Consider the following 17,157-nt stretch of genomic DNA (forward strand, 5'->3'; position numbering starts at 1 on the left):
TTCAGACACTTTGACCTGAACATGTTTTGCTTAAGTGTTTCTTCTTTAATTGCTAATTAACCACTGACTGAACAAAATTAAACAATGCTTGGTAATTGGTCAACAAAGTATTGATAGTTGTGTAAATATTGTCATACTAACAGTAGTCTAAAGTTTTGTAGTTTTCTGACGTTATTAAGTGAAAGTCGTGACATTAAGATGAATTTGTTCTGACACAGTTTAACTCTGAGTTCTTGTTCTATTGTATTACCATGTTCTAAAATATAGAAAATAAACTATGATAATGTAATAAATGTTGAAGGTATCTGAATAGTACATTTTGGTTTGACTGTATATTTTATTTTAGACTGAAAAATATGCAGTGCTATTTTACATAGTATTATTCGGTTTCTGTACAAATAAATAAACAGAACGAACTTACAAATTAAACAATTTCAAACAGGGCCCACTGGTACAACCTACACAGCCCTGCGAACCCAGCAACGGCCCTGATCATATGTAAAAATTTCTACTTTTTCTCTACCGAATGGGCTCAAATGCAAAAAATGCTATAATTTAAACCTCAAAAGCATTTGAACAAAATGTTTACAGTTTATTTTAATATCAAAAATATAAAAGGTGTGCATTATAGGTGACACTTAGATGAACAGTTTACAGTTGTTTTTATGAGTAATTCATTCTCCTTAAATTCTATTTAAGTTTAAGTAATGTGTACACCAATATCGCATGTAACTTTAAATTTGCAATACCAAATGTCCAATGTCAAGCTAATTTTATCCCAGTAAAGGACTATAAGTTACATCACAGATTTGTCTTATATCCTACGTGATGATCACAATAAAAGATTATCACAGTACTGGATAGACACATAATGCAATCTAATAATACATCTTCTGCACTATACTAAGTATCTAATCACTTTCTTGTTTCTGTAAATGTAAGTTAATCTGTAACTGACTATTTTTGCAGCTCTTCATAGTCCCCACCTGTCGTTCAGGAACCAAATTCAATCCATGAGCTTAAAATGAAGAGAACGTCTGTTAAAAGATCTAAAAACAAACGAACATCAGTAAAAGGAAAATGTTTGTACAAAAAGTCCAAAGGTAAGTTAAATTAAGGTAATACCGAATTAACACTAAGGCAGGGATCCTCAAATCAGGCCAACGAGATCCACTTTCCAGAGTTTAGCTTTAACTCTAATCAAACACACCTGAGCAAGCTAATCAATGTCTCCAGGAGCATTAGAAAATCACAGGTAGATGAGTTTGATCAGGGTTGGACCTAAACTCTGTAGTGCATTGGCCCTCCAGGACAAGATCTGAGGAACCCTGCACTAAGGTTATAATCACATCACAAAGACTGAGCATATTGGTATGAAAATAAAAAATGGTTACTATGATGCACAGATTAACCATGGATTTAGTACACTAACCATAGTTTAACCATGGTATTTGTACAACTGTGGTTATACAAAAGGTCGTCAATATTCCAATAAAAAGAAAAGGTTAATTTTCGATTTGTTGTGGTCAGTGCTACTTGCACGTTTCTGTATTTGGTTGTGTTGCAAGTATTTGCAGCGCATGTGCTGTCAAACTGACGAGGATGCTTTCTTAAATTGCTGGTGCTTTTTGAAGTTGCAGCGCACTGAGCACTCTCGGCCACTGTTTATCTGTAATTTTCAATGAGTTGACCATCAGAAAACTGTTTGGTTTGAAAGTGACTATTTTTGACAATAATAGTGCGTACTGAATCTTTTTTTCTCAAACCTTTTGTGACTTCAACTAATTTCTAATTTGTTTATTTGTGTCAAGCTGTGTCAAAATGTCTCCATCCTCTCTTTGTTTTTTTCACATCTTTCCAGTTGAAAAAGACCCTGAATCAGAAAACATACCTCCATGTTCAACTCCTTCGCAAAATAAAGCTGGTAAGAAAGAATGAAGAACTGTGAGTTGAATAGGTGTCATATAGGACGTTTGAGTAGATTACATTTTGTCTATTGTTTGTATTTCACCTGGATTATAGGCAATTAATTTAACTTAAAAAATTATCATTAGTCAACTCCATTTTTGACAATATTAGTTTTTGTTGCACAGGTAAACTGTCAATTTCTACAATATCACTGATTGTGCTGTATTGTGGTAATTTCTGTTTTGTTTTTTTATTTATTTTTTTCTCTCAGTAAGGGACCATGTAAAGACAATTTTAGCGCATACTCCTTCACATCTGAATGTCACTGCTTCAGCGGATCAAGGAAGTCCAGTCAGTGCTCCAATAATTAGCCAGACAAATGTGAAAGGAAACCTAACTATAAATCAAAACTGTAAGTTAAGGAAGTGTCATTCCAAAGTTTTCTTATTTTGTTTTTCGACAGCTGTGATATGTAAAATGTTAAAGAAAAAAGTGTTGAAAAATCTTTTCTCATCTAGTGAAAATAATCAAATGCCTCTTTAGTTTCAGTGGTCTTGCAGAATCCCTCTGATGGTAATCCTTTGCCTGAGGTAAGTGTGAGATGGTCTGAAAGATTTTTATTTTTAATGATAATATATATTTTAAACATTGCCTCAGTTAATATCAGAGTATCTGGAACTGTTTCTGCACTGTAAGAATGACACATTTATTCTGTGTATTTCTCCATGAAATTGGATTTGAAAATATTAGTGCCATAAATATAACTCCATTTATTGTTTTCTTTCTGTATTAGAATACCTCAGATGTAGAAGAGGGGACATATGATGACTATCAAATTCTGCCTTCACACAACACTGAACAGTATGCAGCCTAACTTGTTTAAACCTGTTACGACATGTTTTATTAAAATTATAGTATTTTTTTTTTTAACTTATACTGGTATTTGCCTTTTTTAATGTGGATTTGGTGCCATATGATAGTGACTCAGAGTGAAAGTTTTATATACATTCACCACCAACCACTTTATTAGGTACACCTTGGTAGTAGGGCAAGGCAAGGCAAGGCAAGTTTATTTATATAGCACATTTCGTACACAATGGTAATTCAAAGTGCTTTACATAAAAGAAAGTAAAATAATAATGAAGAAAAATTATAACAAGAATAAAACAAGCAATTTTAAAACTTAAAAAAAAATAATAAAGAATTTACTTATTTAAAATGAATTTAAAACAGTTAACATAAAATAAAATAAAAAAAACAGTGAAAATATAGTGCAATCAGTTCGGACGTTGCACAGTGCTCATTCAATAAATGCACAGCTAAACAGATGACTTTTCAGTCTAGATTTAAATGTGACTAGTGTTTTAGCACATCATATCTCTTCTGGAAGCTGATTCCAACTGCGGGCGGCATAGTAACTAAACGAAACTATACGAAACTATATTTCGGTCCTAGGTCATTTAGTGACTTATATACGAATAAAAGTACTTTAAAATCAATCCTAAATGTAACTGGAAGCCAGTGTAAGGACCTGAGGACTGGTGTGATATGCTCAGATTTTCTGGTTCTAGTCAGAATCCTGGCAGCAGCGTTCTGGATGAGTTGCAGCTGTCTAATGGTCTTTTTGGGAAGGCCGGTGAGGAGCCCATTACAATAGTCCACCCTGCTGGCGATAAAAGCATGAACAAGTTTCTCCAAGTCTTGGCTGAAAACAAAACATCTAATTCTTGCAATGTTTTTTTAAATGATAGTATGCTGATTTAGTTACTGCTTTGACATGACTACTGAAACTAAGGTCTGTCTCCAGAATCACACTAAGATTCCTGACTTGATTTTTAGTTGTTTGACCCCTAGAGTCAAGGTATGCATTCACCTTGAACACTTCATCTTTGTTTCCAAATGCAATGACTTCAGTTTTTTCCTTGTTTAATTGAAGAAAGTTCTGGCACATCCAACTATTAATTTCATCAATGCATTGGCAGAGGGAGTCAATGGGGCTGTATTCATTTGGAGATAAGGCTAGGTAAATCTGGGTATCATCAGCATAGCTGTGATAGGCAATTTGGTTCTTTCTCATTATTTGACTTAGTGGGAGCATATACAGGCTAAACAAGAGCGGTGCAAGAATTGACCCTTGTGGGACTCCGCATGTCATGGACGTCCACTTAGACTTATGCTCTCCTAGACTCACATAATAACCTCTACCTTCCAAGTATGACCTGAACCATTTGAGTACCATCCCAGAAAGCCTGACCTAGTTTTCCAGTCTCTCTAGTAGTATGTTATGATCGCCAGTGTCAAACGCAGCACTGAGATCTAACAATACCAGCACCGATATTTTTTTTATATACCAATATCTTATTATCTTAATGAGTGCTGTCTCTGTGCTGTGATGCGGTCGAAAACCAGATTGAAAATTGTCCAGGTATCCATTTGAGTTTAAGTATTTGTTCAGCTGATTATAAACTACCTTTTCTATAATTTTGCCTATAAAAGGAAGATTAGATATTGGTCTAAAATTGCTCAAAATGGTGTTATCAAGATTGCTCTATTTCAGGAGGGGCTTAACAGCTGCAGTTTTTAAGGAGTTTGGAAATGTCCCAGAAAGAAGTGAGGCGTTCACCACTTCTAAAAGATCTGCTTCTAAGCAGTTAAGCACACTTTTGAAAAAAGATGTGGGAAGTGTGTCAAGATAGCAGGTTGATGATTTTAGGTGCTGCATTATGTCTTCCAGAATTTTGCTATCAATTGCTTCAAAAATAGACATAGTATCTTTTTGATATTGTGGCCGAATCTGTCTGACCTCTGCATTACGTGAGGATGTGCTAATCGCCTTCCTGATATTGGTGATCTTCTCAGAAAAGAAGGATGCAAACTCATTGCATTTGCTGTCTGAGAGCATTTCACTGGGAATCTGACTTGGGGGGTTTGTCAGTCTCTCAACAGTGGCAAAAAGAGTACGAGTGTTATTTAAGTTACTGTTAATAAGTTTTGAGAAGAAATTCTGTCTAGCTGTGGCTAGTTTCACATTAAAAGCATGAAGGCTGTCTTTATAGATGCTATAGTGAATTTCAAGTTTTGTCTTTCGCCACATCCGCTCTGCTTTTTTGCATTGTCTTTTCATAGTCTGAACTGCTGTTGATCTTCTCCAAACTGATTTCTGTCTGTTTGTTTTCTTACTGACTATTATTGGAGCAATATCATCAATAACATTCTTAACTTTTGAGTTAAAGCAATCAAGGAGAGTATCAACAGAGTCTGCAGAAATGCTTGGTGTTAAAGAGATAGCCTCCATAAATAGTACACTTGTGTTCTCATTAATGCATCTCCTTCTGACAGAGACCGATCTAGATTCTGTTGTAGCAGACATCAAAATATCAAAGAAAATACAGTAATGATCAGATAGTGCTATGTCCTTAACAACAATGGATAAAATGTTTAGACCCCTACTGATGATTAAGTCTAGAGTGTGTCCACCTTTGTGTGTGGGTCCATGCACATGCTGAGTCAAGTCAAAAGTGTTTAGAACCGTTATCATTTCTTTTGTAGTTTTGTTTTCTGCATTATCTATGTGAATATTAAAATCCCCTGCAATAGCAAAACAGTCAAACTCTGAGGAAATCATTGATAACATTTCTGTGACCTCTTCAACAAAGGCTGGAGAGTATTTTGGAGGCCTGTAAATAATAATAAACAGAATGCGTGGAGCACCTTTCAGCACAATCCCTAGATATTCAAAAGACAAGTACTGACCAAATGACACTTGCTTGCATTGATAGACATCTTTAAATAGAGCAGCTACACCCACACCTCTCCTAACAGTCCTGCAGACATTCATGTAAGTGAAGTTAGGAGGGGCTGCTTCATTAAGGACTGTTGCATTGCAGCTGTCTTTAAGCCATGTTTCGTTTAGAAACATAAAATCCAGATTGTTTGTGGTTATAAAGTCATTGATTATAAATGATTTATTTTTTAGTGAGCGAATGTTTAAAGATGCGAACTTGATGGCTGTGCTTTGTGTCTTTACATCAATTTTAGTTTGATGCATAATAGGCCGCAGATGAGATGAGTTTGCCCTGCGGCTTGAGATGGCCTTAGACTTTCTATCACATGATAAAACTGAAATAGAGAAAGCTACAGGCAAACTGGGTTCCCGCTTGTTCTGTAGGCATTTGTGAATGTTGCTGTTATTATAGCGGGTACCCGACACATATCACTGAGAGCTGCTATCAGTTGTTTTTGGTTCACCTTCAGCAGATAGAGGGTTTGGGCCCTGGCATTGAGGCAGTGGTCGAAGAGCTCAAGCAGGAGCAGGGACCACAGGCTTTGGTGGTTGTGGGGCCCGCCGTTTTTTTGTTGATATCTGTGGGCTTGCAGCAAATGAGTGAGAGAGTTTAGTCCCAGCATATACCAATTCCTCCATTTTCTGTGAAAAGCACAGAAGTGGAGATGCTGGAGAAAGGGATAATGTGTCTGGTGAGATGGGCTGTGTCTCTGGTGTTTCTGGTGGCTGTGATATGTTGTCCTGGCTTCCCTGGCTGTTTTCCAGAAAGTCATCCCTGGGTGCTGAATCTTGTAGCTGTTTTGATACATCACAGTCAGTCTGTGAGGAGCTCTGTGGGCAGGGCTCAGCCGGGATAGTGTCTATCAGCAGTGCTTGTTTTGGCTGCATGTTGTTATCAGTGCCCTTGTGGGATATGTCAACCACATGATGACTCCGACCCGGTGTGTGTGTGCTGAATGGATTGACACACTCTGCTGAAGGATGACGGAGGGAAAAGTAGATATTGTCCTTTAACACTCTAGCACCAAGTTTGTTTGGGTGGAGGCCATCCGGTTTAAACAATTGTCTATGGCCCTAGAAAAGATTGAAGTTGTCAATGAAATTCACTACTTTTATATTACAAGATCTTTGTAGCCATGTGTTCAGTCCAAGCAACTGTGAAAACATATTTGATCCAACAGGAGTATGTAAGCTGCTGGCAGCGGGAGGCAAAGTTTTCTTTTTGTACTATTATACCAGTCCCAAAGAGTTTTTAGTTTTAGCGTTTGTGCCAAAAATCTGTTGTTTGAGCACTGTGCTTATCTGCTGATGTAGAAATCTTAGAAAAATCAGAGAAAAGTACAGAAATAAGAAGCAAAGCGCAGAGCAGTAAGCTAGAACGTCCGAACGGTAGCAAAGCCGGAAGCAAAAGTACCAGGATTATTATTTTCTTTTTTTTTTGTCTTCAGGACTGCCTTAATTCTTTGTGGCATAGATTCAATAAGATGCTAAAACAATCCTCGGAGATTTTGGTCCATATTGACATGATATCATCATACAATTGCTGCAGATTTGTTGGCTGTTCTTCCATGATACAAATCTCCCTTTCCATTACATCCAAAAGGTGCTCTACTGGATTGAGATCTGACTGTGGAGACCATTTGAGAATAGTTGGGCTGTCATGATTCCTAAATTCAATTTGATGATTATACAAATTTAAAAAAAAAAAAGCTTGATTGCATGTTGAGTAATGTTAAACTTGAAATTACCAGAAGTGGCGCATTCTACGGACATGAATCCATGAAACTCATTGGGCGTTCCAAACGGAAATGAGCATTCCTATGCCCTACTCCCTTCGAAGGGCAGAGTCCTTGAAGTGTGTTTGAAGGGTGCAGGGCATTACGGTCTCATAAGCATTTGGAACTCCCTTGATGTAGGGAATGACTGACCAAATGTTACCTTGACAACACTGCCCGTGCGTGCAGCATTTAGCACTTCACCAGTTGTTGCACTAAATATTTCTTTCTTTCTTTCTTTATTTTGAACATGTAAATACAATTAAAATACAAAAAAAACGATTTACATGTACAAAAAGGAGTAGGAAGAAGTAAATCACATATACTCCTACCCCTTAAATCTCCCACTCCATTTGTAAATCAATAATCTATGGAAATAAGTATTCAAAAGATCTATTCACATACACGTTACACATACACAACAATTTATAGACCTTCTACAAGTAATTCCATATAAACTCGTTAATTTTTAACACTCTGTTTCATTATACCTCTGCAATATAATCTCTTTACACATCCTTTTAAAATGTAATATATTTGCACACTGCTTTAACTCGTTATTTAATTTATTCCACAATCTAACACCACTAACAGATAAACAAAAACCTTTCCTAGTAGTTCGAAAACTGGGAGTCATAAAATTTGACATTCCCCTTAAATCATAACCCCCCTCTCTTACAAAAAACCTATTCTGAATATTACCCGGTAATACATTATTTCTGGCCTTGAACATAAAAACAGCTGTTTGAAATTCAACCAAATCAATTCATTTTTATGCTTTAGACTTTAAAAATAATGATGTGTTATGAATTATTCTTATTGCTCTTTTTTTGAAGTATAAACAATGATTGCAATGCACTTTGATATGTATTTCCCCAAACCTCTACACAATACATTAAATACGGTAACACCAATGAACAATACAATATGTAAAGTGATCTATAATCCAAAATATGCTTAGCTTTGGCCAGGATTGAAATACTTCTAGACAGTTTAGTTTGGATATATTTTATATGTGATTTCCAACAAATCCTGTCATCTATAATCACTCCAAGAAATTTCATTTTATATACTCTTTCTATCTCAACATTTTACATTTTTAACTGAAATGACTGTCTTGACTTACTATTGTCAAATATCCTAAATTTAGTTTTACTCAAGTTTAATGATAACTTGTTTATATCAAACCACTGTTTTATTTTTTCCAAATTCTGAAGTAATTAGGTCCAATAATTGCTCTAAATTCTGACCAGAACCAAAAATATTAGTATCATCAGCAAAAAACACAAATTTCAGTTGTTCAGATACCTTACAAATGTCATTTAAAGAGAATAAATAATTTAGGTCCCAATACTGACCCCTGAGGGACACCACACTAAATATCCAAACAATACGATGTGTAATCTCCCAACTTCACAAATTGTTTCCTATCTTTTAAATAATCCCCAGATCCCGAGCCTTTCTAGTTTAGATTAATTCTAGATTAATTTCTAGATTAATTGTATCAAATGCTTTTTTCAAATCAATGAATACCCCAACTCCATATTGTTTTTATCTGTAGAATTTGTAGTTTCTTCAACAAGTTCTGTTAATGCTAATGAAGTTGACCTTCCTTTTCTGAAACCATATTGACTTTCAGCGAGTAATTTGTATTTATCAATAAATGTATCCAATCTATCATTGAAAAGTTTTTTGAACATTTTAGAGAATTGTGGCAGAAAAGACACAGGCCTATAATTTGTGAAGAGGTGTTTATCTCCAGATTTATATAAAGGTATAACTTTAGCTGTTTATTTTTGTTGGAAATTGACCCGTTTGAAATGACAGATTAAAAATGTAAGTTAATGGTTTTGAGATCTCCTCAATTACATTCTTTACTATCTTCATATCAATTTCATTGCAATCAGTGGATACTTTCATTTGACATTTTTTAACAATATTAATTAATTTCCTTCTACATTTTTAAGAAACATCGAACCTTGATTTCTTACAATAATATCCTTAAATATATTATCAATTATATGTGAATCCGGAATTCTTTCAGCTAAATCTATTTCTTCTTCTTATATATATATTTATTTTTAAGTATTGTATTATTGTTTCTTAATTACTATTAAACTTTTTCAAACAAAACATGCTCAAACTTGCATCATCTTAAATCATATCACTGATGAAAAACATATTTTGTCTTACATTTAAAATAGACAAATTAAATTAACCTATTCTATTTAAGTTAGTATGTGAAGTCGAAATCAACCCCAACTTTGCTTTAAAAAGCATCGCAAGATCTCCTAATCGAAGATCATATGAGGATATATATTTGGAACATCCCCACAAATGGTGTCCCCTTCCCATTAGACCATTTTCTAAGGCTGAATGATACATTAAACCCATTTAAAAATCATAATAATATTGTGAATTCACAAATGGTATGATTCAATTAAATAAATGCATGCGATGCAGGTTTAATATGCGCTATTTACGTGTTGCGTACATGCATCTCAGAGCGATGCATTTGTACACCTAAGCCAACACAGGAGAATACATCCTTATATTTCTAAATATGCTAACTGTTCATCACAATTTCAAAATAAAAGCTCAAACCCTCACTCTGAGTTTACACGTTATGATGGCCACATATTCAAGACATTACAGTGGCTGTAGCATTTCTGTCTGAAAGAAATGGCCAAATATTAAAAGAGATAGTTAAACAATACTTACTTGGTACAAAGAGCCCCAATGTGGGCCAAGAAAATACTAACCCTAACCCACCATTCCACAAGCAACCTGAATTGTTGATAAGGCAGGATTGATCTATCCTTTTCTGCCAAATTTTGAGCCTACCATCAGAATGTTGCAACAGAAATCGAGACACATCAAGTGACTTTTTTCAAATATTCTATTGTCCAATCTGGGTGAGAAAGTGTGAATTGTAGCCTTAGTTATCTGTTGTTACCTGAGAGTATTGGGATCCGGTGTGGCCTTCTACTGCTTCAAGGTCCTCTAGCTCAGTGGTTTTCAAACCCTGAGTCGCGACGAATTAAAAAATGGGTCGCCAGTGATTTTTTTTTTTTTTTTACTAAAATAATTAATTCCGTTTTCTAATCATAATAATATTAATAATAACAACTTTGAATAGAAGTACACTGAAAAAGCATTCAAATACATGCAAAAAAAACTTTAAAAAATATTGCGCGCAGTGTTGTTGCCAAAGTCAAAAAGCATTTATGATTTTTTCACAAGAAAAAGAGGGCCATAGACAGAGACCCCTTTAAATGAAGCAGCAGAACACGCAGCCAGTCGTCAAACCCTGCCGCAAACAGCGGAGATCAGCAGGGAAGATAACGAAGGCGATGCATTTGAACAGAGTAGCAGTACTTGCCCAGCAAAGAAAAAGCAGAAATCTGGAGTAAGGCCATATAAAGATGATTTTTTGAAGTTTGGGTTTGTCAACTGTTCGGACGCAGTCCGTGCTGCAATACCAATGTGCGTAATATGCAGTGAAAAGTTGGCAAATGAAAGTTTGAAACCAGCGAAGTTGGAAAGACATTTAAGTACACGCCATGCAGATCTTGCGGACAAACCATTATCTTTTTTTCAGAGGAAGTCTCAAGAAATTAAGTCATCAGCTCAGTTACTCAGCAGAAGTGTGACATACAATGACAAATTGCACTTGGCATCTTATAAAGTCTCATATCGTGTTGCCAAAGAAAAAGCGCCACACACAATTTCAGAGCGATTAATATTGCCTGCTGCACTAGACATAGTTAATACAGTTCTGGATGAAAAGGCATCTGAAAAGCTAAAAATAATTCCTCTTAGTGACAATATGGTGTCACGTCGAATTGTGGATATTGCCCAGAATTTAGAAGAACAGCTCATAGCGAGACTGAAGTCAGCGAGGGATTTTGCTATTCAGCTGGATGAGAGCACAGACGTTGCATCAAGCGCTATGTTACTTGTTTGTGTTCGGTACATTTGGCAAGGTGAATTTCTCGAAGATCTTCTGTGCTGCCTAACTTTGCCTTCTAGCACGTCAGGATCACATATTTTTGAACAATTAAATGCATTCATAACAAAAAGCGGTCTGGATTGGGCCAATTGCAAAGGCATCACCAGCGACGGGGCGGCCAACCTCACTGGCAAAATAGTGGAGTTGTCAGAAGGATTAAGGATGCAGCAGGACAAAACATTGTTTATTACCATTGTTTTATTCATCGTGAAGCGTTGGCAGTGGCGCCCCCAGAAAATGTTAACAGGGGTGGCCAAATGAGGCCACAGTAAATTTTGGGGTGGCACATTAAAATAAAGAAATAAAAATTAAGGGTTTGCAATATAGACAAAAAGTTATATCTGTGAGTTCTAGGATTTTATTGATAACGATAATTACACTATTGTGCTGAGTGTAATTGTGCTGATATCTTATTTTTAATTGTGCTGACACCTGATTTTTTTTTTTTTTTTTTACCTTTACAACATTATTTCTAAAATTGTGCACCATATTTTAGGTCAAATACTTGCATTTGGGCTGTTACCAAGCAAATGCAATCAGTATCAACAAAACTGATCTTTGCAATGCAGATAAAACAGAAGCTGCATCTGAAGTGCCATTTAGATGTTTTTACACACTGTTTAATGTAGCTCCGTGGAACATGGAATACTTTAACCTGCAGTTACAAATGAATAAATAATGTTTTGATATTTTAAAGATAAAACATTGAAAACTGATGTTTGAAATTATTTAAAAAATGAAAAGGTTCCATAAAATGTGAAATTAAAACCGCCAATAGGTGGCAGCGAGTCACTGTTAATAAGTGAGTCATTGCGATTGAACCGAATCATTTAAACGGTTGATTCATTCAGGAACGAAACACTTTAATGTTGCTCAGAGACGCAAAACTGTGGCTGCTGCAGCTGCTGCACTTTTTTTCACTTCTTAAACTATTGTGAATTTACATTCTGCATTTAAATTAATAGGTCCCACTGCAAATAATCCTAGGGGTGGCCACAGGGGTGGCCAGAGTTTATACTGGCCACCCCTTGGGGGCGCCCCTGAGCGTTGGCATCAAAAGGAATCCCACCTGAGCTTGAAATAGTGATGAGAGACACTGTCAAAGTTGTGAACTACATTAAAGGCAACTAACCAGTGACAACACTTTGAAAACTCGTCACAAAACAGAACAATTGTCTTCGTTCTGGATTGGCCTCTTCAACGAGTATCCCATGCTGAGCAAAGCAAGCATTTCATTGCTATACCATTCACCACTACCTATATGTGTGAAACTGGATTCTCAGTTTTAACCAAAATGAAGACGAAACAACGAAACAAACTGAATGCTTCTCCGGACATGCGTGTTGCCCTCTCATCCTGCGAACCGGCTTGGGACCAAATTATGCAGAATAAACAGGCCCACCCTTCTCATTAATATATATTAGGCCTACTCGTTCGCTCCATCGGCAGCAACACACACACACACACACATACTTGTTCGCTCCATTGGCAGCAACACACGCGCGCGCGCGCGCACACACACACACAAACTTACACAAACATACACACACACTCACTCGTTCGCTCCATCGGCAGCAAAACACACACTTGTTCGCTCCATCGGCAGCAACACACACACACTTTCGCTCCATCGGCAGCAAAACACACACACTTGTTCGCTCCATCGGCAGCAACACACATACACTTTCGCTCCATCGGCAGCAACACACACACACACACACAAACATACACACACACTCACTCGTTCGCTCCATCGGCAGCAACACACACACACACACACACTTTCGCTCCATCGGCAGCAACACACACACACACAAACATACACACACACTCGTTCGCTCCATCTGCAGCAACACACACACACATTAAAGAGTTAAGTGAACATGAGCCTTGTCTTCTGTCACACACACACACAAACATACACAAACATATAGGCCTACACACACTCACTAGTTCGCTCCATCGGCAGCAACACACACACACACATTAAAGAGTTCAGTAAACATGAGCCTTGTCTTCTGTCACACACACACACACACACTCACACACACACCTATTTCAGATCAATAGGATAATTGTTTTACTTCTGTTTCCTTATTATTTGCTTTTAAACAGTTTGTGTGAGTGTGTGTGATTTTGGTTGGGTGACAGTTGTTTGTTACTTGTTCTGTTCTGAATATCACATTTAAAGGATTTGTTGTGGAATATGTTTTGTGTATTTTTTAAGCATGCAGCAAACGATAGTAGGCTTTTAAATGGTTAAAATTCTTATGATGGTTAATGGTTAACAGGTTAATGAGCATCCCATAGCTAGATCAAATTAGTGCAGAATCAACTTTGCATTGCCATCGCGTCAATGATCATCCAGTGCACGTGCATCATCAAAAGCGGTTGTTATTGTTATTCTTATGCTTGGCTTAAGAATAAGCCTATGGGTCGCAAAAAAAAGGGTCGCTCTTGAAAAAGTTTGAAAACCACTGCTCTAGCTGACATTAGATATTTGCGTTGAGCAGTTGAACAGGTGTTCCTAATAAAGTGGCCAGTGAGTGTATTATTTATATATCAGGAAAAGTATTGTAATCAGATCCAGATACAAGTGCAATAGTTTGTGGAGTCAGTATTTTTAAATGACAGTAATAATGAGTATGCTTCTATTTGTTTTAGTTTTAAATAATGTATTCAATGTGAAGCCAACTTCTTCTTGTAGGGTCACTCAAAAATGTGAAAGCTTTCATCGTCGGAGACACTTGTCCTTCAAAAGTTGTTTGGAGCAACATACATTAACTCTTGCAGAGGTGAAAAAGGACACAAATCACTTAAGAGAGGTCAGTAAATAAAGCACCATATTTTGATTTGGTATAATTTGGTTTGTTATATACTGGTCAAAAGTGCAAAATATTAAGATTCTTAATGTTGTTGAAAGATGATTACATGCATTTATTTGATGAAAAAAAACATAAAACAGTACTATTTTGAAATATTATTTCAAGTTAAAATGACTGTTTATGTTTTAATATAGGTCAAATGTATTTTTCTCCTGTAAGGTAAATTAAGCTGAATTGTCAGCATCATTACTCTAGTCTTAAGTGTCACATGATCCTTCAGAAATCATGCTAATATGCTGATTTGCAGCTCCAGAAACCTTTATTTTTATTATTATCATTGATGAAAACACTTTTTTTCTGCTTAACATTTTTGTGGAAGTCATGATACACTACCATTCAGGAGTGGATAAGATTTAATCAAATAAATTATTCATTTTCTATTTATCAAAGAATCCCGCAAAAGAGATCATAATTGCTACAAATATTAAGCAACTCTTTTCAACAGGAAAAATTTTTTTTTATAATATTTTAAAATAATACTGTAATCAAATAAATGCAGCCTTTGTGAGCATAAAAGACTTAAAAACAATTAAAAACAAAACATTTATTTAATATTAATCATTTGAATATTTTCATTTTTTTCAGGTTACTGTTACCGGACAGATTTTAGACTTTCAGCCTGCAATCAGCATTCTGCAGAATGAAGAAGGGATTCAATATTCACATTATATTCTGTATGATACCACTGCTAAAGTTCACTTGAGTTTAGCAGATAAATTTATTGTAACCATCAATCAGTGGTATATATTTAAAAGTCTTTCCATCTGTGACTTTGGCAAGGGAAATGTGCTTTGTTCAACCCAACTCACAACACTGGAGTCGTTTACACCTTTAGCAGACAATCTACAGAAGCCTGAAGAGACTGTCATCTCAGGGAAGGTCACAGAGGCATTATTGACCTTTGAATATATTTGTTCATGTGGTGCCACACTCTCTTTTTCAAATCCCAAATTGTTCCTTATTAAATGCAACAAGTGCAGAAAAAGCTGCAGGTGTGAAAATGTTCAAAACAGAGCCAAGGCCAGTGTAACCATCAAACAGCCAAATGGAACAGACCAGAGAGTGGTGTTAAATGACGCACTGCTGCACTCCATTTTCAGCTTTAAGAGAGAGGGATACTGTGACAGTCAGCAGCTAGAGGCCCGTCTGCTGAGAGCTGAGAGAATGACTGTTGTCTATGTGGATGATGAGCCTCAGCGTGTGCTAATAGAAGCAGTGGAAGAAGCAAAGGATATGGCAAAAAAAAAAAAATCTAGATGCTGTGCCTTTTAATGTATTTTTCCTTAAAGGTTTAGTAATTTCCAAACCCATTAGAAATTAGTTTGTCTTTGTAACACAAATTAAGGTATTTTTAATGACACCTGAGATATTTCTGTCTATCAATTTAAAGAATATTCACCCAAAATTCTGACGCTCTGAATGTTTGTAAAAAAGAACATCTAATAAATCCATATTAATTACTCCAAGTCTTCTTAAGAGAAATGATCACTTTATATGATGAACAGCTTTTATTTGGGCTTTTATTCACATATGGAAATTGATCAGCAAACATAAACAGAAGTTCAACCATGCCTGCTTGTTGAGCAAGAACAAACCTCATTGGTTCTTGCTAAAGATTGAATGTGCAGGCATGACTTGTAAGAATAAACCTCACTGGTTCTCATTAAAGGCAAATAATTATTATTATTGTAATATTGATCATTAATGTAATTGATGAAATGCCGTTGTAATGCTCAACGCTACAAAAAACAATGCGTAAAAAGAAATTGGATGTAGCATGTGCAGATCTAAATGTAATGCAGCAAATTGACACTTCATTCATTTTCATTTTAATTGTGACAGATTTCACTCCCTTATAATGAATTTGTGGCACATTTGTGTTCATTTTGATGGTATTTTTCCCTAAACTGGATGGTATATATGCCCTAATGGTATTTGACCTACTATTAGGGCATATATAATGGTGTGTAAATATGTGTGTGTGTATTAAATTAAATTAAATTAATGCATTTAGCAGAAGCTTTTATCCAAAGCGACTTACAGTGCATTCAGGATATACATTTTTACCTATCATGTGTTCCCCGGGGAATTGAACCCCCAATCTGGCGCTTCATAGCGCAATGCTCTACCAATTGACACACACACACACACACACACACACACACACACACACACACACACACACACACACACCCACACACAGACAGACAGACAGACAGACAGAGTGAACAAAGATGGTATACTAGTTTGAATATTTGTGTTTAATGGCATCTTTTTACTATTAATGTACTATTATTGAAGGCCAGTATCATCGATACAGTTCTGCTACTGATGTGTCTATTAAGCGTATTTTTCCTTCAATTTTAGCCATTAAACATTACAGTATAATTGAAAACCATTAATATTAACATTTAATAGGCTTTGAAAAATATAACAACTTTTAATTTGTCAACTTAAAACAATCTTTGCATAAACTGTAAATTATTTATGCATAAACTGAATATAAATTAATCTATATTCAATTTATATCTAGTCAATTTATAAACTTGAACTTAAACGGAACCAAGGCTGCTGAAAAAGTGGGCATGCACTAATGCAAAAATTGTTCTTTTTACTAGTTCACAAAAACATGTTCAACACAGAAGAGAGTATGTCCAAGACATTGTACAGTATGTATATATGAATAGAATAATGAATGAATAACTAATTATGCATTTACTGTAATAATATTTAATCAATCATCCATCCATTGACTTGACAACATGCACAGTATATTACAACTCTATAAACATG

The 17,157-nt window shown here is 35.7% G+C and overlaps 1 protein-coding gene across 1 annotated transcript; it reads left to right on the plus strand.

The window, feature by feature from the left end:
- Positions 1 to 952: 952 nt before the first annotated feature.
- Positions 953 to 15,748, plus strand: LOC132097121 (uncharacterized). Its single transcript, XM_059502747.1, has 7 exons — positions 953 to 1,103; positions 1,883 to 1,924; positions 2,180 to 2,320; positions 2,452 to 2,498; positions 2,702 to 2,769; positions 14,187 to 14,304; positions 14,950 to 15,748. Exons 1-7 carry the CDS (start codon positions 1,025 to 1,027, stop codon positions 15,634 to 15,636), a joined length of 1,182 nt encoding a protein of 393 aa, XP_059358730.1. The 5' UTR covers positions 953 to 1,024; the 3' UTR covers positions 15,637 to 15,748.
- Positions 15,749 to 17,157: the final 1,409 nt, after the last annotated feature.

Source organism: Carassius carassius, chromosome 21, assembly GCF_963082965.1.
Source record: "Carassius carassius chromosome 21, fCarCar2.1, whole genome shotgun sequence".
NCBI lineage: Eukaryota > Metazoa > Chordata > Actinopteri > Cypriniformes > Cyprinidae > Carassius > Carassius carassius.

Bases quoted from the DNA above. Each gene is read 5' to 3' on its own strand.
- LOC132097121 (XM_059502747.1), top strand. From the start codon at position 1,025: ATGAAGAGAACGTCTGTTAAAAGATCTAAAAACAAACGAACATCAGTA. The intron at 2,770-14,186 runs GTATGCAGCCTA...TTCTTCTTGTAG, and splicing joins CCTTCACACAACACTGAACA to GGTCACTCAAAAATGTGAAA. The intron at 14,305-14,949 runs GTCAGTAAATAA...CATTTTTTTCAG, and splicing joins ACACAAATCACTTAAGAGAG to GTTACTGTTACCGGACAGAT.